The 23756-nt window shown below is 36.8% G+C and overlaps 1 protein-coding gene across 2 annotated transcripts in view; it reads right to left on the bottom strand.

Annotated features, from left to right (window-relative positions):
- The window catches only part of ATG2B (autophagy related 2B), a 78312-nt gene that overhangs the window by 40593 nt on the left and 13963 nt on the right, over positions 1 to 23756 (bottom strand). The window contains exons 5-21 of one of the 2 annotated variants that reach the window (XM_060164299.1): positions 23260 to 23422; positions 22319 to 22498; positions 20090 to 20186; positions 18989 to 19174; positions 17855 to 18009; positions 17657 to 17762; positions 16640 to 16901; positions 14961 to 15111; positions 13891 to 13983; positions 13558 to 13746; positions 11480 to 11753; positions 10002 to 10104; positions 6595 to 6790; positions 6166 to 6308; positions 1599 to 1756; positions 1038 to 1210; positions 402 to 552 (exon numbers count right to left, since the gene is read on the bottom strand). In XM_060164299.1, the coding sequence (XP_060020282.1) occupies positions 402 to 552; positions 1038 to 1210; positions 1599 to 1756; positions 6166 to 6308; positions 6595 to 6790; positions 10002 to 10104; positions 11480 to 11753; positions 13558 to 13746; positions 13891 to 13983; positions 14961 to 15111; positions 16640 to 16901; positions 17657 to 17762; positions 17855 to 18009; positions 18989 to 19174; positions 20090 to 20186; positions 22319 to 22498; positions 23260 to 23422 (2780 nt within the window). Of the gene's footprint in view, positions 1 to 401; positions 553 to 1037; positions 1211 to 1598; positions 1757 to 6165; positions 6309 to 6594; positions 6791 to 10001; positions 10105 to 11479; positions 11754 to 13557; positions 13747 to 13890; positions 13984 to 14960; positions 15112 to 16639; positions 16902 to 17656; positions 17763 to 17854; positions 18010 to 18988; positions 19175 to 20089; positions 20187 to 22318; positions 22499 to 23259; positions 23423 to 23756 lie in introns of those variants that run through there. The other variant, XM_060164295.1, reaches the window with a different exon arrangement.

Below are 23756 nucleotides of genomic sequence, written 5' to 3'. Positions count from 1 at the left end.
ATGGACTTGAAGATATGGGGAGGGGGAAGGGTAAGCTGTGACAAAGTGAGAGAGTGTCATGGACATATATACACTATCAAAATAGATAGCTAGTGAGAAGCAGCCGCATAGCACAGGGAGATCAGCTCCGTGCTTTGTGACCACCTAGAGGGGTGGGATAGGGAGGGTGGGAGGGAGGGAGACGCAAGAGGGAAGAGATATGGGAACATATGTATATGTATAACTGATTCACTTTGTTATAAAGCAGAAACTAACACACCATTGTAAAGCAATTATACTCCAATAAAGATGTAAAAAAAAAAAAAAAGAATTCTGTTCTCAGTAGATTTTCTTTATTAAGCAAAATTTAAACATGTCTAACCAGAAGTGAACAAAACACACATATTTAACATCTGTCCTACCTTTGTGATAGAGACTGAAACTGCTGCAATGAAGGCAGATATAGTGCTTGTCATCAAAACCTTCATATTTTGTCACACAAAATAACGAACCACTGTTGAATTCTAACCAGAATTCACCATGCTTGTTTTCCAACAGATCTCCATTATCTTGCTAATAAGAAGATCAGAAAAAACAGAGAAGTCATTAATTAAAAACAGAAAAGTAAGAACGACCCTTGAGATGCTCCTCCTTGATTCAGGTTAGGAGGATCTCCCACACTGCAGCAAAGCGGTCTGATTCTTGAACCATCCAACATGGTGTTACTGAAAACTGCATAATTAAACACTAGGCCGGGCCTCTTCTGCCAAATGAACCTTGGTACTTCATCACCCTTTGGAACAGATAAATTGCTGTTACCACCTCAGGAGTGGGACCAGCACGTTTTCCAAAAGAAGGTCCGTGTAACGTTTGTCTTTTGATCTGCAACGAAAGCTAAATTTCCAAAGCTGCTGTCATTGTGGTGTGCCTCAGAAAACTGACCTTCATCATCAGTCACTGAAACAACCTCGAACTACCTCAACTATTGAATGCGTATATCATGCTAGATTTATAATAAGATGCACTTGAAAAATCACTTTGGATTTGTAAATCCTTACCTTTACATCTGTAAACACTGCCATTAATCCATGATTAATGCTCAGAAGAACTGAGAGAAAACTCTGCGAGTTCTTGTTCTGAGAGTCTAGTTTTTTCTTCCTACGAGAACGATAATTGGGATCAACAGTGGAAAAATACTGCAAAGTCTCCTCCTCAGATCCACTTTCCTCATCTATGAGAAATAAATTGCACAATTACAGCTGTTCTAACAGCTTATTAACACAAAACAGCATTCAACCTTGAACGTTATCACAAGAATATTTACTTATTTTACAACCTGTTTATTTTTACAAAGAATCTGGTATGACAATAAAAATGTACTGTCTTTCTCTTTACCATTGAACTTCAGACAATGAATATACTATAAAATAACAATTAATAACTCTTAAAAAATAGCTAGAAGTAGGGAAATACTGTAAATTACTAAAAGATATTATAAAATATAGTTATAAATGGAAAACGCCAAAGAAACATTTTTAAATCCATCAATTTGAAAGGTTACTGCTTTGTTTATTGATAAACCAGGCATTTTAATTCAGAAGAAATTTAAAATATATTACCATAGTGAACTGTAGATTTCAATGGACTAAAACTATCTTTGTTGAAGGTATTAATCAGTTGACTGGCTACTGAAAGCCCAATACCATATGAAATATTTTCAAATGTCTCTACTGGTGAAGGAGCTGTTGGTTCCCAGAGCAGCAAATCATTAAAGATCCTACAAAGACAAAAGTTGAAAAATAAATACATAACTCCTACTTCAACTGAAGGCAAACTAAAGAATATCCCTTTAAGAAATCACATGAATAATAAATTTTCCAAATGGTGAAATGGAATTTCTTTCAATGGAAAAATAACTGCTATGGCTATCAGGGCAGTGAGAAAGGAATCTGGACAATTAGATACCTAATTAGATATCCTCCTAGTTTCACCAGTGTTATATGCATCAAATTATATACATCTAAATGCACTTAAAGGAGGAGGTTTATTAAAAATAAAACCCATAAAGAACAAAAGGACTGTTCACGTCTATGAGAACACTCTATAAACTATAATAGATTATGCACTGTCTCATTTGACTCCCCTCAATCCTCTGGGGAAGCCAAGGCAGAATTATTATTCTCACTTTACACTTGGAAGAAACTGCATCATAAAGGTTAAGTGACCCGCCCAAGGTCACACAGCTAATTAGTGGGAGAAGTGGAACCAGAGCCCAGATTATGTCCAGCTCCCAATTCAGTTCTCTTCCATTACTCACTTTCTCTAGGGATATCTGCTTTTTCTTTCTTCCACAGAAAGCACAGCTTCGCTGGGAAGCTTGCATGAGATAAAGAAGCATACAGAACAGGGAATAAAGAGAGGAAACCCTTCTAACTAACGGAACAGACAAACAGCCAAGTCAATACTGGTGACCACTGGGGTGATACCTGTCAAGCTAGGCCACCACCGCATCCTAGTTTTTCAAAGAAGTATTTGTCACTTCTCAGATACCACCCCCCCCCACCACTCACCTCTATGTTGTCATGAAAACTGAGACTTTACAATGTTCTCTACAAAGATCTTTGTGAGGCTTGGACCCATAGCATATCCTTCTCATGCATAATGCAATCACTGCACCTATAACACTACTCCATTTTCTTGTTTCCCTTTCCTAGACTAAGACTTGTGTCTTAGTCATCTTTATATGTGCCTAGCACAGTGGCTGTCACACAGCAGGCTCTGAGGGTTTGAAGAAAGGACCAGTGGATGACTCACATGGAAGGACTGCCAAAAGCACAGACTCGTCATAAAGCCTAGTGTGAACACCAATCAAGGTGCCAAGCGATGATGTAGCCCTGGCCCCTTCCTGTGAGAAGCCACTTGTCTAGGAACTTCCCGGGCCAATTCCTGAGCTTCTGAGGGCCTAGAAAGTATAAACGAGGACTGAGTACTGTCACTCTCAGTAGATTGTAATCCCCACCCAAAAGGTCTCTTTTTGGAAGCATCACTGGATGAAGAATACCAGGGACACAGGGCAGACGCATGTCTCGCCTCAGACACACTGACAGCGATGCCCAGAACTGTGTGGTACTCATTTGGCTCGCTGCCTCTTGGGTGCATCACTCACAGAACAAAGAAACAAGAGTCTAGGACTTCCCTGGTGGCGCCGCGGTTAAGAATCCGCCTGCCAATACAGAGGACAAGTTCAAGCCCTGGTCTGGGAAGATCCCACATGCCGCGGAGCAATTAAGCCCACGAGCCACAACTACTGAGCCCGCGTGCCTAGAGCCCATGCTCTGCAACAAGAGAAGCCACTGCAATGAGAAGCCCAAGCTCCACAACAAAGAGTAGCTCCCGCTCGCCACAACTAGAAAACGCCCGCACACAGCAACGAAGACCCAACACAGCCAAAAATAAATAAATTTATTGAAAAAAAAGAAACAAGAGTCTAAATCCAGATCTTAGTCTAAATTCCTATATGAATAAATAGTGAAAGTATAAAATGAAGAATTTTCTCAGGAAATTTTTCTTTACCTTATTCCCTCCAACCATTCTCTTATCTTCACAGGTTAAAGAGAAACTATTACTTTAAATAAAACCTGGAGTTCATGGTATATGACCTGCAAATATGTTTCATATGATTTTACTATTTTTCCTTATTTACATTTTGGTCTTAACACAGTCTTGATACCATAATACTATAAAACACTGAATGATGTTTCTAATATCAAGAAGAAAAAACACTTAAGATGCTTAAGGGCACATCACCATGATTCTGTGCCGATGAGCTTGAAACATTATAGAAGCTCAAAGATATCTGATTTAATAAAACCAGGTAGAATATTTTTTATATTCTATTCTAAAGGATTTTTGACATAGAAAAAAAATCTACCTGTACCTGAGACTATCTTTCTGAAAAGAGCCAGTTGATGAAGAAATAAACCAATATTTCAAATGTATGAAGTAAAGGCAGAATTGGTTATAATTACTGCTCAGAAAGATACTTGTAAATTTTATGTATAATAAAGGGTATTATTAAGACATTTAGCAAAACATGAATGGGGTCTGAGGATTAGATGCTAACGTATAATATTAATTTTCTTGTTTTAATGGCTGAATTATGGTCATATAGAAGAATGTCCCTGTTTGTGAGAAATACACATTCAACTGCTCAAAGCTGAAGGGACATCAAGTCAGCAACTTACTCTCAAATGGTTCAGGGAAAAAACGTTCTTTGTACTGTACTTGCAACTTACCTATAAGTCTGAGAATGTCTGAAAATTAAAAGAAAAAAGTATGTATATGTATATATAGACCAAGCCAAACAGAGGGCAAAGAATTCACATGCTAACTTAGATATATGATTTATATGACCCACAGCCGGGGAACACTGCGGTATTTATATAAGTCTAGGGGCCTGAGACACAGAGCAGTGGGCAGGGTAAGAGAGAACAGAAACTCTCGTGAGCAACACCCCTGAACCAGCTCCCCAGATGAGCAGATGCTCTCCAGTTCCCTGATTTAAGCTACCCTGCCTGCCATACTGACTGACGTCCCCCACATGCCACCTGCTTGCTGCTGGTAGACAACTCCCTAGCCCACCTGAGAACTTCTGCTCCCACCAGCTGAATTATACGTTTTGTATAGTCACCACGGGTAAATCGTGCTTGGCCCCAAATCTGCTCATCCCAGCTGTATGTTATTGTAAGCACAGTTTAATTCAATCTTGTGCTAACTGATGACTTTTAAGTATATACACTGAAGTGAGAAAAAAATCTTAAAAACCTAGAAGGATTCTGCACTCAGACTGCTCTGAAACTATTTTTTCACTCCACTTCAAAGAAACTGAAACTGAGCATTGTAGACAAAGCCTTCTGGGTATACATTAAGCAAAAATTCTAACCAGTGGCTTGTAATCAAAAAAAAGGCCCTGTCCTATATTTTAAAAAGAAGTGGTAAATGAACATACATTCATAAATGGAATGTTTAAGGTATGTTTTACTATTCTGATGTTGCAGTCTAACCAATAGCCACCTGTTCAATCAATGCATAAGGAGAAAGAAATGGACGAAGCCCTTCCGACCTCTGGGATGGACCTTGAACTAGTAGTTTCATTTTGCTCAGTCTTAGCCTTGCACATTCGTTAGCTCTTGGTAGATATCCCTCAACTATAAAATAAGGAGAGCAGTCTAGAGATCAGTGGTTTCCTGTATAAATCCGAATCCTATTTGGTACCAAGTAAATCTACAGCAGAAACAACGGTCTGCAGTTTCTGAAGATTAACAAAAATTTCGATGACTTGTCTACAAGTGGGAAGCTAGCAATAACAGACACTAAGGACGTGTCTTTTTCCAGAAACCCACATGACCACCTTTCAGCTATGCCAGAGTGGGCAGGAATGATAACATTCTTACCTACTATTCGCCAGGCACTGTTCTCAGAACTTTCCCAAATGTTATATCATTTAATGCTCCAAACAACCCACTGAGGCCTGTACAAGTATCATCTCCAATTTATATGTGAGGAAATGGAGCTCACGGGGACTAGGTAAATCGTCCAAGATCTTCAGAGTCTATGACCTTTCTACTCTAGAATGCCATTTATTTCAACATATTTTCTTGGTATATATGTTTAAGGGTATTTAAATGTAATAAATTTAAGTTTTTATAGACAAGTTTATAAGTTAGAGTTTCTAATTCTAACAAGATGCTTTTTTTTTAGACTCTGAGAAGGGATGCTCCTTGTACGAAGACTCTAGGACTCTGACTTTACACCAGTATCTCTTGGCCCTCTATACAAGTATATCCCAACTCTTTTCATGTCATTATACACAAAGCGATACTTTCTCAGTACTCTGTGGTAAGGTGACAGAGGGCAACCAGCCAACCTAGGATGGAGGGAATACATCTCACACACAAGAAACCCAGTTACCAGACACACTGGTTAGGAAAATCTGCTATGACAATAGCTCATCATAACGGTAATAGGTCTATAATCAACACCATACAAAGTACACTGAAATAGTTGGTAATATTAAAACAAGGAAAGAAAAGGAGGAAGAGGGAAAACAAGGAGATAGGACAGTAGAGAGGCAGTTAGACAGGAAAGTTCGATCCCAAAGATTCAACTAAATGAGTTTAAACTCACCTATTATAAAGCTTCTCATAAAAGCTTTTATTAGGTAGTGTTATATGAATACTGGGTAATGTAAGTTCCAGCACATAGTGAGAATTGCTGATTGCTTTATCTTGAAACTCTGTCATTTCTACAGGGTCTCCTGGCATCACCATCTAAAACGTAACAGTTTAGTGCAAAAAAAAGAAGAAAAAAAGCATCAAATAACCATTTTATATTTAAAACAGTAGTAGCATCTTCTTACCCGACCCATACGACTTGTATGTGGGCAAATAAATAAGCATGTGACTTTTAACCAAGGGAAAAAAATGGATATTATTCAATCTTGGAGCTAAAAATATGGCAAAAAACAGTACACAAAGTATGTTTTTAAAGAGAAAGCATTAAGAGCTATCTGATAGAGGGTAACTCCTTTGTTGCTTGCTCACACTGTTACTTTACCTGTTCATTTTCAAACATCACCCTACGAGAAGAGAAGGGAGACGGGGCTGGTCTTCTCAGATCACAAACGTCTTTCAGGGAATGAGCGCCTCCTTCCTCTTCTTCCTGGTAGTGGCCATCACTCTCTTCTGCTTCCTCAGCTGCTATTCTCTCCAAAATGGAATGCATGGCTGGTGGGTTTACTTTCAGTACAATTCTGATAGCAAAGACAATTTTAAAAATCAAGATCTAAGTGTAAACTGCAAAACTAACTTGTATACAAACTAATACAGGGCTTCCCTGGTGGCGCAGTGGTTGAGAGTCCGCCTGCCGATGCAGGGGACACGGGTTCGTGCCCCGGTCCGGGAAGATCCCACATGCCGCGGAGCGGCTGGGCCCGTGAGCCATGGCCGCTGAGCCTGCGTGTCTGGAGCCTGTGCTCCGCAACGGGAGAGGCCACAACAGTGAGAGGCCCGCGTACCGCAGAAACAAAAACAAACTAATAGAAAGCCCGCTGATTAAATCATTACTGATAGGCGTCAACTTCTCTACAAAGTCTAATTATATCTAACGCAACCCACTCCTGAGCATGCTGTAAACTTAAAAGTGTGGAATTGATGAAACAAGCAAATAAAAGAAGGGCATTAACATTTTATACTTGGATAACTGGAAAATCTGATCTTTTGAGAACAAAAGGGTTATTTTAAAATTTCATTACCAAACTTACTTACAAAACAGAAACAGACTCACAGACGTAGAAAACAAATTTATGGTTACCAAAGGGGTAAGGGGGTGGGGGAGAGATAAATAAGGAGTAGCAGATACACACTACTATATATAAAGTAGACAAACAACAAGATCCTACTGTATAGCAAAGGCAACTATATTCAATATCCTGTAATAAACCATAATGGAAAAGAATATGATAAAGAATATGTGTGTCTGTGTGTGTGTATGTGTAATATATATATATATATATACATATACACATACATATATATATATCTCTGAATCACTTTGCCATACACCAGAAACTAACACAGTATTGTAAATCAACTATACATCAGTTAAACAAAATTTTTTTTTTAATTTCATTAACAGCGAGCAAATTTTACCTAAGAATTCTATTTATTATCATTAAACCAAATCCTTCTACATTCCAGCTGTTCGGCTATTATGAAATACTTGCATACCTAACTAAGAAACCTCATGCTATATAAATTGTCCAAATGGAAGAAGGAGAGTTTGATTAGAGAATATTTTCAGAACTGCAACAACAAAGTAATCTTTTCCTTTAGGAATTTCAATAATAAAAGACTTGTGTTATTGGTGGTGTTTTGTAGCTACAAACTCAAAATATCAAGAGCTAACAGCCTTTGATGACATTAGCTTCTGCCCCAGAGTAATGCCAGTCCTTTCCTAATTCTCTGCAGCATGTCACTAGCACAAGGCTTTGTAGCCTCCTTTTTATCCCACCAGCCTGCCGTCATGATGAGACATGGCACGCTCAAACAAAACAGCTGTGTAGCATCTATAATAGCTTTCTTTTTCCTAAGAAGGTATTGCCAGTTGGTTCTAGTTATAAACTAAAACAACTGTTTCCTAATTTACAGATATCCTAATGTAAACTGTGCTTTCAAATTACTTAATTGAAGTAGATTCGTTTCTTATGATGAAAACTCCTGCTCATGATCAGCTGTGCGCCGACCAGGCCTGTCCTAGGAGTCTGATAGGTCAGACACATAGGGTACGGGGGTGTAAAAGAAGGCAGGTAGAAAGTGGCACAAGAAAGATCACTTTAATTCTTAAGAGAGGATTCATGAACTCAGTTTTCAATATAATAAAGGATCATTATTTTGGGTAAACTAAGTTCTTTTAAATGTAATCCAAGGGACTTCCCTGGTGGCACAGTGGTTAAGAATTTGTCTGACAATGCAGGGGACATGGGTTCAGAGCCCTGGTCTGGTAAGATCCCACATGCCGTGGAGCAACTAAGCCCGTGTACCACAACTACTGAGCCTGTGCTCTGGAGCCCGTGAGCCACAACTACTGAGCCCACGTGCCGCAACTAATGAAGGCCACGCGCCTACAGCCCGTGCTCCACAACAAGAGAAGCCACCGCAATCAGAAGCCTGTGCACCGCAACGAAGAGTAGCCCTCGCTCGCCGCATCTAGAGAAAGGCCGCGCGCAGCAACAAAAACCCAACGCAGCCAAAAAACAAATAAATAAATTTTTAAAAAGAGGAAAAAAAAGTAATCCAAGCCCACTATCAGGCTAATTTAAAGAATGATTTCTCCTGCCCAAGAAATCCTGAAGCAGTGGTTCTCTAAATCCAACTGCACATTGGTATCACCTACTGTAGTTTCATTTTTTTAATTGCAGTATAGTTGATTTACAATGTTGTGTTAATTTACAGCAAAGTGATTCAGTTATACATATACATGTATATATATATATTCTTGTTCATATTCTTTTCCACTATGGTTTATCACGGGATATTGAATATAGTTCCCTGTGCTATACAGTAGGCCCTTGTTGCTTATTCATTCTATATATAATAGTTTGCATCCGCTAATCCCAAACTCCCATTCCATCCCTCCCCCATCCCACCTCCCCCTTATCAACCACAAGTCTGTTCTCTATGTCAGTGAGTCTATTTCTGTTTCCTAGTTAAGTTCATTTGTGTCATATTTTAGATTCCACATATAAATGATATCATTGGTATGTCCTTCTCTTTCTGACTCACTTCACTTAGTATGATAATCTCTAGTTCCATCCATGTTGCTGCAAATGGCATTATTTCATTCTTTTTTATGGCTGGGAAGTATTCCATTGTATATATGCTCCACATCTTCTTTATCCATTCATCTGTCAGTGTACATTGAGGTTGTTTCCATGTCTTGGCTATTGTGAATAGTGCTGCTATGAACATATCACCTGGTGTATTTTTAAACTGTACTGATGCCCAGGTTCTATCTCAGAATCTCAACGTGGGGCGCAAGAATCAGTGCTTTGTAAAAGCTCCCCAGATTTGAAAATACTTTCCTAAAACAATCACTGACTATAAAATTCATCTGAAAATTAACCAAATGGTGCTGTATGATACCACTTGTACTAAAGCCCTTTTCAAAAATGAACTATTTTTAGAATGGTTATGATTCTTTTGTCCATCTAATTAGGCTAAGTAACTTGAGGCCGGAGAACACATTTTATATGTCCATCTCTGTCAGTATCTCACAGGCACCTCTGATAAAGTAGTACATATTTTTTATTTAATTTTTCCATCTTCCTCGAGGTTTTCTCATCAAGGCTGGATATTTTTAGCTTAAATTTAATAGCCAAAATGTCAGTCAAAAAAGCTATAGCAACTTGTTTCTGAAAGGAAAGTCTCATTAAATGTATGTATCATGTCCATTTGCTTACTCACCGCGGCCAGTCAAAGTCATCTGATGACGCTGTGTCTCCATCTCCTCCACTAGTCACGTGGAAAAAATTAATGGATGGTTCTCCTTTATCCTCCTGGAATGACCCTAATAAAACAAGACTGATTCATGGAGATGCACTTCTTCTCCAACACTAAGAGAAAAGATACTTTCCTCCTTCGAGGAGCAAAGATCCTCTAAATCAGGGACATAATGCAGTGTTAAGTTCTACAACATGTATTCATTTATTCCTGCTGCACGTGTACATGTGGGGAGACAGGATAAGCAGATAAATTAAATTAAATGCTCTTTTCTGCTCAAACTCAAATTCTTAGGTATGAATGTTTAACGTGTACGGTGCATAATCATAACATATTAAATATAAGGGACTTCCCTGGCAGTCCAGTGGTTAAGACTCTGTTCTCCCAATGCAGGGGGCAAGGTTCAATCCCTGGTCAGGGAACTAAGATCCCGCATGGCATGGCCAAATAAATAAATAAGCATAACATATTAAATATAGTAGTTACCACTTACTGAGTGCCACTTAGTGATTATTCTTCATAAAAGTTTATGCAGTTAGTCTAGGAACAGATTTTTTTAATGTAGTTATTTTAAGAAATAACTACATTTCTTAAATGTCTATTTTGTACCAAGCACTGTAAGAATTACTTCTTCACAATAACCCCATATATGTTTTTTCATTCCATTTTACAAAGAATGACTTTCCACCAGAATAATGAGTTTCTTATCACTAGAGATAAGGGAAGATTCCAGATAACCCCTAAAGGCCTTTCCATGAAATCATAACTGGCAAGTCAATTTTAAATACCTCTAATGATATGTAAAACTCAGAGAAAACAAGGGAAGGAAAACTGCAGCCTACAGAGAAGGAGGCGAGCAGAAAGAGGAGGAGAGGGTTACTTAAAACAGATTTTACAAAGAAAAGTCACTATTAGTATGATGGTTGAAAGCTCAAGCTCTAGTGTCAGACTTGGGTTTGAATCTTGATTCCACCATTTATTACTACATTGACCTTGGGACGTACCTCTTCGGAAGTCGACAGATTCCTCACTTATAAATGATAAAAATAATTGGAAATAATAAGCCTACCGTAACTATGATGATTAAAGGAAACAAGATAATGTGTGTGAAGTGCTCAGCACACAGCAAACATAGAGTGGCACTCAATAAATTTTGGCTACTATTAGCCCTACAACAAGTAAGTAGTAGGTGGTATTAAAATGTAGGCTAAAGCACTATATTCTCAAAGTGAATAAATCATCACGCATTGTAGTTTCTTTTCAAAAACTGACAGATATCACGTTTGCATACAATATTAGAAAAAAGCTGTTACAGCTGCTTTCTAACATATGTTCTTTAATTTTATTGTATTGGGGGGCTGTCATATACTTTTCTTAATGTAAGTTTCAGTAGCAGTTGTTAGTTTCTAGTCTGGCTCTTTTACAGGCATGGTCAATCTTACCAACTAGTTCTCTAAAGGTAAGTTCCAATTTAACTTGTTCAGGGGTTGATCCTCCTAGGAATTCAGTCTTAAATTCTAGATCTGTGAATGTTAAATGAAGAATCTCCTTCTGAAGTGACTTCTTAAACCATGGTCCTCTCTCTTGATCTGAGCGAAGATCAGGTATTGGGAAGCGAACAGAAAGGTTTAATACTGGCGTGGCAACTTGTACTGATATCCGACAATTTGCAGGATTATGTGAATCATCTAGAAATACTTCAGTGAAAGCTTTGTGCTAAAACACAAAACAACAAAAATATGCCAAAATGTTAAATTAAGCAAATAAACATAAATGACACTCGTATTCAACATTACAATATACATAATCACTATTTCCTCATTCAGGATAATGTATTAACACACAATTCATATTAACTACTATCATATTAATTTAGTGTAATGAAATTTTGTAATGCAACAGCTACTGACAAAAGTCAAAACTACTGGCAAAAGTTAAATCATCACATAAAAAAATTAATTAAAATAAAAACTGAACCAAAGTGAAGACACAGGTGCTATACATGTATATGTATCTTACTACAGACTATAAAGAATAATGTGTAAATTAGCTTATCAACAATCTCAATATGGTTAAAAATCACTATAGTACCCAGCATTCAATTTGAAGGATTTATCCACCAACATGCTACTTAAAGACTTCAGTGTGAAACCCCATGTATTATGCCAAATGCAAAGGCCCATCCCTGACTCATCTTTGTATTTCCGGGACTAAGCCCAGGCCTGGCACATCACAGGTTCTAAATAAATATTCCCTAAATGACTCACTCTGAGTTCCCCCCTAATTGGCTCACTCTGAGCTCCCATCCAACCCAAGGGTATGATGCCATCAAATGACTCTTAGAAACCAAAACACGTATGCACCAGTTACTTAAAGCCACATTATAATAAAAGGGTCAAAGAACATGCCCTTCAGATAAAAGTCTATTTCTATTTTTTCTCTAAAATAAATTAAAACTTATGAAGCTTTAGTCCAGCGTACAGTGTAGGTGATAACAATCCTCAATTTCGCGGATCAGTCTCTAACCACCTAGATTAGAAAGTTCCATTTTTATGCTAAGACTTGGATCCTGTTTTTTCTCTCCCTTATTTGACTTTCTAATACTAACCCCCACTCTCAGCAAAAACTGCTCAAGAGATAAAATCATCATCCCAGTACATCTATGGCTAACAGCAAATATAAACACTTGCCCCACAGAACTTAATATAGCAATTGTTGACAATAAAAATGAAAGAATCTTGATTTAATGTGAATACTCACCACTAATTAAGGGAGAGGCAAATATGTAGAAAAATACCTTTTCCCTTTTCTTTTTAGACAAAGTTGTCTCTGTCTGTGCCTAATCCTAAAATTCCTAACAGACACCTTACAAACCTGACTTCCTTGATTAGCTTAGAAAAGACTCCAGGTACCAGATCTAAGTACAAGTGATACAATGTGATGCTCCATAACACAATATGATAAATTATGTTCCCAATTTCAAGAGTATATTCTATATTATATGGGCTGCATTTTACAGGAGATTCAACTAGTTCATTATATGTGTGAATAAAGTTTTATCAAGATATTATAGTCAGTTTATAAAATTCAGATAAACACAGAAAAGGAAATCTAATTTTACTACTCTTACATAATCAATGCTACCAAATGGTATATTTCCATCCAGTCTTTTTCTATACAATTTTATTTACACAGTTGTAATAAAAGTTTATGTGGAATAATATATTCTACATTTTCACTTCATACTTCTTCATGAGCCTTCTTCATGTTGCTGTACCCTCTTTATAGCCATCATTTAAAGTGGCAGCATAAAATTGTACTCAGTACATTAGCACAACTTATTTAGCTAGTCTACTATGTAGACATTAAAGATACCTCCTTTTTTCATTATTACAAATGATGCCGTTTTAATAACATATGCTATTTAACTTAGTAAGAATACTTCAGCTCAGAAATCATCCAATAAGCCTATTAGCTAGCTATGATCACGATGTGTATTTGCAACTTTTTAAATACTTACCAGACTAATATGCTTATTATATGAAGTATACATGTGTGATGCCATCATCTCTACTGTAGTGAGCTTCTGTGGTTGAAGCAAAGAATTCAACCTGTCCACAATACTGATATCCAGCTCGCAAAACACTGGATTTAACTTAACTTGTAATTCTGCCTTCTGAGGAACAGAACTAAGTCTTGCCTGACTACCCTAAAAAGAAAAAAAAAAAAGAAAAAGAAAGCATTAATATGATCACTAACAATTCTATAAAATTAAATTAAAACCTTGTGATTGTGATAAAATATACATCAAATGAAAATTTACAGGTGCTAATCACACAAAAAGATCTCTTACCTGGGGTCCTTTATTCTCAGAATGCTTATAATGAAGCTGAAGACACACAGGGGGGTGAGAATCAGTTTGTTCTTTGGAATGGAACATTAAAAGCTTAAAAACAAAGATGAAGATAAATGAAATGTACAATATTAAGCTATAATTAATCACATGAATTAACAGAGGAACTAATATAATAGTGGAAAGAGCTTTTTGAAGTCAGAAAGGCTGGTTTAAGCTTTAGTTTTGTCACTTACTAGCCATGTGACTTTTAGACAAATTAGTTAACTTCTGAAATACTTAGTATCACATCTGCAAAATGTATGTGAGGATTCAAATAAAGCGCTTTGAAAATAAAATAAGTCACAAGGGCAAAGTAACAGCAATAAAAATGTCATTTTGATAGCTTCTAAAAGTTTCTCTAGGACATGCTTTTAGGATAGGAAAAAAATCAGATTAACGATAAATGGGCACAAGACATTTCACTTATCTTGAACAGTGCTTAGCACATAGTAGGCATTCAATAACTATTTGTTGAATAATAGAATTCTTCTGAAATTAAGAGTGCTTGGAAAATGAGTGAAATTAAGTCATTTGTCCCATAACCTGACTCTAAAACAAGTCAACTCTAAAAATGTAACACATTCTTATAATGGCCTTAAAGGCCACACTTAAAAATCTGTTTCAGGACTTCGCTGGTGGCGCAGTGGGTAAGACTCTGTACTCCCAATGCAGGGGGCCCAGGTTCCATCCCTGGTCAGGGAACTAGATCCCACATGCATGCTGCAACTAAGAGTTCACATGCCACAACTAAGGAGCCCGCCTGTCGCAACTAAGGAACCCGTGTGCCACAACTAAGGAGCCCTGGAGCCGCAAATAAGGAGCCCGCCTGCCACAACTAAAACCTGCTGCAACCAAATAAATAAATTTTTTTTTAATCTGTTTCAACAAAATATAAATGCAAACACCACAAAAAACTTCTTCCTATACAACTTCCTATGCCTTTTTAAAGAAAATCATTGCTGTTCATACAATTCTTAACAAGCAAGACATTTAAAGACTAATCCTAAAAGAAAAGTATCAGCATTTACCTCTGTATAGTGAGGAGGAACAGAATGAAAATCAGTCGGAAACAGGCATTCCAAAAGTTCCATTTGCCCTATGGACATATCAGTACTGAAATATCTAGAAGCTGATCTTTGTCTTTGTTCATAGGATACTTTGATGCCAGTACCTATAAATCTGTTACAAAAAAATGCATCATTTAAGAGTATCCATATATTTCTAGATTAAACAATGTGTCAAAGAATAGTACACAACTGTTAATACCTACCTGTTCTGACAAGTTCAAATTGTTAGTAATAACTAATATTCTTAAGGATATTAACCAGAAAGACTGCTTCAAATTCCCCATTCCCTGACATAAGATAAAGAAATCAGATCTGCTGATAAGAAATCACCCAGGATATATTTCCCAACACTGCCCTTCCCTCTTCTACATTTTAAAATTTACACTTCAGGGCTGCCCTGGTGGCGCAGTGGTTGAGAGTCCGCCTGCCAATGCAGGAGACACGGGTTCGTGCCGCGGTCCGGGAGGATCCTACATGCCGCGGAGCGGCTGGGCCCGTGAGCCATGGCCGCTGGGCCTGTGTGTCCGGAGCCTGTGCTCCGTAACGGGAGAGGCCACAACAGTGAGAGCCCCGCGTACCGCAAAAAAAAAAAAAAATGTATGCTTCAGTGGATAAAATCTTCCAAATCTGTAAAATATATGTACATAGTTTCTTAAACTTATCTAGAAGGGTCATGCAATATTTTTAAAACTTTAGTCAGTGGAACTCAAATGAAGGTCTACCTCTAGTTTTTGTTGCATTTATTATATTTCCTACTGGCAGATATTTGAAACCTTATCAAAAATATGAAGAAAAAATGTTTTTGCAGCTTTATTATAAATATTATGGTCCTAACCTGCAGAGTTTCTGTTGCTAGATATAAAAACTACTTTGTATATTAATTTTAATACTTCAAAAAAGTTAAAGTTAAAATGAAAGCCCAAAGCGTTCTCTAAAAATAGTAATATATGTGCCTAAGCCATTACATAAAATAACGTATGAATGGACAATTTATAGGTCACTCTCATGTTAAAATGAATAGTATTTGCACATTAACAATATTATATGTACTTATAAACTTAATTATCTCCTCATCTATTAGGACTCAACCCATAAAAAGAACAGTGGCTATTTGAACAGCTTTGGTTTTTGTCTTTTTTTAAGCAGAAGTTGAAAATGTAGCGTCCAAGCTCAGGATGAGCCTTGGTATCATTTCCCACCCCATGGCCAGCAGCGTATGAATCACTTTCAAGTCCCTTTGCATTAGCCCATTCTACGCTCACCACCACTGCCATCTCTACTAAACCTGTGACAGTAAGAACTATTTTTATGATCATAATGGTGTCAGTGGGGAATGAAGGCAAAATGTGGGCAAAGAAACTTGACAAGAGCAGGGCAGGGAACTAAAGAAAAGATAATTCAGACAACCCCAAATTATATAGATCTTATATCTGAATGTTTCACATGCCAAATGACCTGAATGAGAGATTCTATGGTAAACATCTTTGCAGCACTGCAAGAAAACCACACTCACTCCACTCATTTACAAGTATTTAAAATGTGAATTGGAAAAACAAATGGAGATAGGTAGGTATTGTAGATAAATGAAAAGTCCACATTTGGTTCTTTTTCAAGGATCATTAATAAATATAAGAGTTTACCTAAGGTGATCATGTGAGCAAGCTTCTGCAAATACCGCTCGGAAAGACTTAAAATCTTCTGCTGAAAATCTTGCTGGATCAATCTTTTCTATACAAGTAAAGAAAGCTATCGCCATAGGTGTCAATGGATTAAGGTTCAATGATGTTTCAGGTGGAGATAAAGGATCGATGTGAAGCACAGAGATTGAAAAAGTTCCCACAGCTAGTCTAAAAATAAATTCAGGCCTGGATTCATCCACTGAAACAGATCTAGAGGGGAGAGCTGAAATACATGTGTTAAAATTATATTCATAAAAAAGTTAATACTTAAAACAATCCATTATATCAAAATAGTAAAACATTATAAAACATTTACTCATGTGTTAATTATAAAACATTTACTCGTGTGTTAATTTTAAAATTAAACCTGAGGTTTTAGTCTCAAAAAACATGTGATCACACATTTTGAGTGATAGTAAACGAGTAAAATAAACTAATCTTTCTGCATTTTATATCCAAGATCCTTGATACTTGAAGTACAAAAAAAAAATTGTTACAATAGGAAACATATGAACAAAACTTTTGCATTAATAAAACTGTATTGGAAAAAGTCAGAGATTAACCAAAAGCTGCTCTTCAAATTTTCCTTTAAGCCTGTGTCTATTTCAATCAAATTTTGCAGAAAAGAAACTTGAGGTTCTCTTTCAAGGAAAGTGTAAACGTGAAACAAAAATCAGATAGTTGATTGAGACCCCTAAACTGTAATAATAATATGAAACTTCTGGTGTACTTTTTACTAAAAATATTTAAGTATTTAAATACACAAAGAATACAATAAATAGGCACCTATTCTGAAACACTTCACAGTGAATTGTTCAACAATGCTTCATTTTGTTTCTAAATTTTGTTAAATAGCCAGACCAAAGAAAATTTTATGAAAAAGAATAGAATGGCATTTTTTAAAAACAATTTTTTTTAATTTTTAAGTTTTTAAAAATTCCAGGGGAAACTATCAACAAATGTCTTTTTTTTACTTACCAGTCTTCTGTAAAGATGCTGGGTGAACTAGGCTGGATGGTAATGCTGACCCTCTTACTGGCTGTTCTTTATGATGATCGAGGAAATCTCCCCAAGTTGGCTGAAGCTATAAAATAATTTTTTTAAAGCACATGAATAAAGTGCAAAATTTTAGAAGCAACTTTTCAAGAACAGAACAAAAATTAATTAATACTTTACCACAGTAGTACTTAACGGAGATCCTGCTGGTGTATTTGTATATGTACTAGTTAATGATAACTCAAGGTCCATATTTGGGGGTTCCCCAAGGGGTGGAAGAGAAGAGAGACTATGAGACATGTCCATATCAGCCATGGAGAAGAAAACTTCTTCTTCTAGACAGAATTAAACTTTGTCAGTTTTATTATAATTCCAATTCACATCTTTAAATAAGTTCATATATATTAATATTATATTCTTCCCTCAGGTTATCTGAGATCTAGTGATGTCCTAAATTTTATGTTACTTCAAATGGGGTAATTTCTTTGGGACCAAGATATTAATGTCACAGTAAAAACTCAACTGAATATAGATGAACAAAAGGTTAAGCTAGCCCACTGGTGAACTTTTTAAAAAAATATATGATAAGCTGCATTACATGGTATAATGTAATGTCATTAACTGTCATATGATTTTAAAATAATCCAGATTTTTAAATAGTATAAATATCTTGCAATCTCTGGCTTCATATGGATACAGCTATTTCTTAAAAAAAAAAAGAGTTGAATATTTTATTTAGAATTCTATTTATGTTTTACTTCTTTCTAGAGACTGTTTTACCCTCATGCAAATGAAGTTTCCTATGGCCAAAATTTCTTGAGTAGACTTGAATTTTTTATTTAGTTCAACATTCCATACTTAAATTGATTCTTATTATTCGTGGTATTAGTGCTTACACATTCTGAAATGCAAAGTAAACCGGGTAAAGATTATATTTACATTTAATTGATAGAAAGATTAATGGACAAAGGTTTCTATGTAAAGAAAACTACTGTAAATCATTATGTGAGCACATAAGAATTTGACAAAATGAATAACTACCCCCAATTTATCTTGTGTAAATCCACATTTTTAATTGACTTTCCTAGAATAAATCATGATTTACAAAACAAAACTATACAATCAACAGGGATACAGCAGCACGTGTGCGCCAGTGCATCACTGTAAGGCTGTGGTTAGATCAACTGATAAACTTAAACCTTGGATCTTCAGTTTTTTCATTACTAAACTCCATTTTACAGCAGCCAAAATTAAGTTTACCTTGCTCTATGATGATAATGTATGATTCTGAAGTCAACTTGTTGAGTGGCTTACCCCGGCTAGAAGGTGTACGAGCTGTTTCTGTCTCATAAAAGCTTTGCTCTGAGGATACACCCGCAGAGAGGGAATCTTTCCTCAAATAATACCGGTTTAATTCCATCTGAATTCGATATTCATCTTCTTGCTGCATGGGTCGATTTTTTCTGTCTTTGTCAGCTAACCCGATTTTGCTTGAATTTTCTACAAGTATACAAAAGGAAAGCAAAACAGTAATTAAATTTGGAGTTAATTAATCATTTCTCTCCCAACCCACTTATCCAATATCAATGGCAACTCAGTACCACAGTCAGTGCAAAACCAGCACTATTTAATATTAACTGGAGATCTAAGCAATAGCTCTAAGCAGCTAGCTAGGAATCAGAAGATCTGATCTCTGATAGATAAGTCATTAAAAATTTTAAGTGCGTGCTATTGAATGTGTTTAAGAATTACACCTTCTCAGTTGTATGAAGTACTACCCCCAACCAAGGAAGTAAGCCAGTCAGTTCTGAAAATGTTATGTATATGATACAAAGAATCTGAACTCCAATTTGTGCCAGGATAATACAATTTGAAAGATCCAATCAAATTTAACTATTGAGGATTCTTATTCACAATACAATACAGCTTTTTTTTCTTTTTTGGCTGCATTGGGTCTTCGTTGAAAGAAAGCCAGGCACGGGCTTTCTCTAGTTGCAGCGAGCAGGGGCTACTCTTCATTGCCGTGCGTGGGCTTCTCATTGCAGTGGCTTCTTTTGTTGCGGAGCACGGGCTCCAGGCATGTGGGCTTCAATAGTTGCAGCACACGGGCTCAGTAGTTTCAGCATGCAGGCCCTAGAGTGCGTGGGCTTCAGTAGTTGCAGCACGCAGGCTCAGTAGTTGCGGTGCACAGGCTTAGTTGCTCCGTGCTTGTGGGATCTTCCCAGACCAGGGATCGAACCTGTGTCCCCTGCATTGGCAGGCGGACTCTTAACCACTGTGCCACCAGGGAAGTCCCTACAATACAGCTTTAAGTTCACACATTTCCTATATGGTAATACAATTCCCTATTTGTATGCTATACATTTTAGCTAAAAAGGTTTAAAGAATTAGAAATAATAACAGAGTTATACTTGCCTGGTCCAGCAATAGCTGCTAACATATCCAAAAGCAAGTGCACCTGCCTTGGCGACAGGAATAGATGTATAGAGTCTATCTGTCCATCAATATCCAACTTGAAAAAAAAAAGAAGAAAACTACTCAGGATGAATACTCTTTATAAACTCATCATGACAAATCCCAGTACATTTTAATGCACTAAGAGGAATACTGATCATTTAGCCTTGGATTCCTTTACCTAAGGTTCTCTCTACTAATCCACACAATCTAAATGAAAAGATATAAGGCCAACAACTGTTGTTTTAAGAGGGAAAATCCTCCTGAGAAATTCCATGTTGGCGAGTCCAATGTCATACTTTGTGTCTCTCTGAGTTTTCTGAGTCCTTAAGGTATTTGAGGAGGCCTTAAGATACAGTCTCCAAGAAAGAATATCTATAGCAGTAACAGAGTAATCATTCCCATCATGATTTCAAAAGACCCAAATCATAATCTTTAAAGCGTGATTCAAGCCAAGAGCAAATAAAGTTGGCTTTCATAAGTTTGCCCACAGATCACACTCCTTTGTAGAACATGCAAGGACCTTCTCTATCAACAGTGTGTCCCTATGAATGCCCTCCGTGCTCCACAAAGCCCACTCTCCACTGGGCATGGAGCCACAGCAGAAAGAGGGGGCTCATGTGGAATTCCCTTCTCTTTTCCAACTCCCTGTCCATTTTTCCTTCTAGAAATAAAAGCCCGATCCCACTCTCACCCTGATTCTTTTGGAGTATACTCTGACAAAAGCAATTACCCTGTTCTCTACATCACATTCTGGAAAGTTGAATATGCTCGCCTTACTTTTCATTCACCTCCTCTTATTTCTAATGTTAACATGGACTCCTATTATCTTTATGCCATTATACAATTTAAAAATAATTCAATTAAGAAAATACTTATATTTGGGAAATGGCATCTTTCCCAGGCGAAAAACAAACTTCTTCTGATTGTAAGAACGAAAAATAAAATAAATTACATAGTGACTTTGAGAAATTTCCATGATCTAACTAATAAAATAATACATTCTCCAATAATAATAATAATCATTATTACCAACTTTTTTTTTGCATACTGGGGCACTGTGTTAGATGCTTTTATTTCCTCTACTTCTTAGTACTGTTCCTGTCTTACAGATGAGAAAACAGTTCACAAAGATTAAGTGATTTGCGCAAGGCCATCTAACAGATCCAGAGCCAGGATTTTAAGCTAAGCTGACCCGCGGAGGGCTGGTTTCATGGGGCCTCCTTACTGACTGCTGACATCCCAGGCCATAAATCAACAACGAGTTAAGGCTGGGGACAGTGGGAAGATCTCTTTTTGATTATATGCTGAACTTAAAACCTTTCTATGTATGTTCACATGTACTCAGTGGCTCCCTCTTCCACATTCCCACAGCCATGTCTATGCCCTTATTTTATCTTTTATTAAGACAAAGATTGCATTCCGTTCATCTCTGCATCTGTCCCAAGAACTTGTATGGGGTCTGGCATACGGTAGTCACTCAAATGTCTAGAGCTAGTTAGATAAGTGAATATACAAATAAATAAACCCTGATATCTTCTCAAACTACATTTTACACAGATTATATGGAAGATTAGTTTTCAGAGTCTGAAAACAATACCTGACAGACACACTGTTAACTGACTAAATACATGCAAGTTTCCTGATTCTCCAGACTGTTCAATATTGTTCCCTAAGAAATGAGTACAGTTGTCTTTACACTGTCTTCAAAAAGCTATGAGACATCATGAAAAAAATCAATCTCTTTTCATAAGTATTATAAAAATGGACATTCCATTCAAAATACACATAGGTGGATAGCTTTACATACATGTGATTAAACATCCCCTTCAGTCAACTTGCTTTCCCAATCTCTCCTTCCTTTAACTTTATCATTTGATGACGATAGAGATTCTTTAAGATAGTCCCAGTTATCTGAACTAATGAATGTTTCTGAAAGTGGAGGAAAGTAAGCATAGGAGACAGCTTCAAATCCTGAGCTGCAGCAGATGGGCAGAAAGCCCGTCTTCACCCGAACTCTGTCACCTACAGACAGAAGCGCCAGCTGAGAGTAAAAACACTGACTCCAAGACCGTGGCCCCCTCGTCACAGGGTAATTTACAGCAACCAATCAGTGGGTCCCCGCACAGAGTAAAGGATGCCTGTGGCTTTCCTCTGTTTTTATCTACAGAAAATAGAACAAATACTTACCTTAGCTCCAGGAAGTACCTCATTCTGTTTCAATGTGAGACTCAACCCCAAACTACCGACTAGCCCTCCAATCTGCACCGGGTCAGAGGGTGCTGCCTCTGGCAAACTCCTAGTTAGTTGTGGGTGTGGCTCATAAACAATTCTGGGACTCCAGCTAGGGGACAGCTTTGGCTCAGCTTCCTACAGTAAGGCAATAAGAAAAAAAGCAATTCTTTAAAATACCTTAATGTAAAGAAATTGAAATGCAAAATACAATTGTCAGTTTAAGAAGAATAAAATATTTGACATGAAAACTGTATGATGTGACAATGGATAAACCAGTATTGTAGAGCTACCATGAAACAGCACAGTACCTTAATAAAGGCAAATCATGGAAAAGGACTTTATGAATAAAGCACAGTCTCTGTTCAAGTTCCATAATAAGAAAATTTAATAGACATTCTATAATTAAGAAAATAAGATTTGTGAAATAAAGTAAAAGATAAATCATTGAGTGACTAATTTATAAAAGGACTCTCCAATCTTAGAAGGGATTAACAAAGAGTTCCTTAATTATAAAACTTCTTTAAGATATGACTTGTAAGATACATTTTCAGTAATACATTCAGCATGTAAGGTAAATGTGAACATTACTTGATTTTATGTTTTTACTATAAAAAGGGTATTAGATGTTAATATATCATTTCCTTCTAAGACACAGAATCCAGTGTTTATCTAAGTAATACATAGCAAACTGGCAGAAATGGCATTAATTATAAATGTGAGTATTCTTAAATCTCCAAAATATATGCCCCCATTACTGAATATTTGTGTTAACTCTCACATCAGACGGAAACCTATTAGTACATATTACATATCCTAGGAAATTTTAAAAACCCTCATGTAAACCTTTCAAAAATCTATGATCTTGGTTTTTTGGTTTTTTGTTTTGTTTTCCTTACCGCTGGTGCAGTTGAACAAACTGGGGAAGATTTTGCTGATGCAGAAAACTCATCCCAGAAGAGAGACACTCCAGAGAGCTGAAGTAACTTGTGAGCAAAAGCTGTGGGTTGATGTACATTAATACCTGAGGACTCGTCAGCAGTTTCATCACAGTACATGGTTCTGAAAGTTAAAGACAAAAAGAGCATTTGCATAAAACTCCTAGGAAAACCTACTTGCAATTATAAGAAACGCACATCGCTGTTGAAGTTAAAGGAATTTTTCAAGTGTTAGCTCTTCTTAGAATTTATCTAAAAGGTGGGTCAGCATTACCATGCTTTACTACAGTAAATATTTTCATGAAGAGACGTTAAGCCCAACAAGGTAATGTTTTGAGGCTCCTAAATTTGGGGGGAAAAATTAATAACTTCCTAAAGTTAGTTTCAAGGAAAACAACTCCTGTCTCCCTCACAAACATCTCTTGGTTAACAGGGACAGCATTTGGCTCCAAGTCACA

Source organism: Lagenorhynchus albirostris, chromosome 1 (genome assembly GCF_949774975.1).
Source record: "Lagenorhynchus albirostris chromosome 1, mLagAlb1.1, whole genome shotgun sequence".
In the NCBI taxonomy this organism is placed as follows: domain Eukaryota; kingdom Metazoa; phylum Chordata; class Mammalia; order Artiodactyla; family Delphinidae; genus Lagenorhynchus; species Lagenorhynchus albirostris.
The sequence above is the reverse complement of the archived record's forward strand: the minus strand, read 5'-3'. Positions and strand labels throughout refer to the sequence as shown.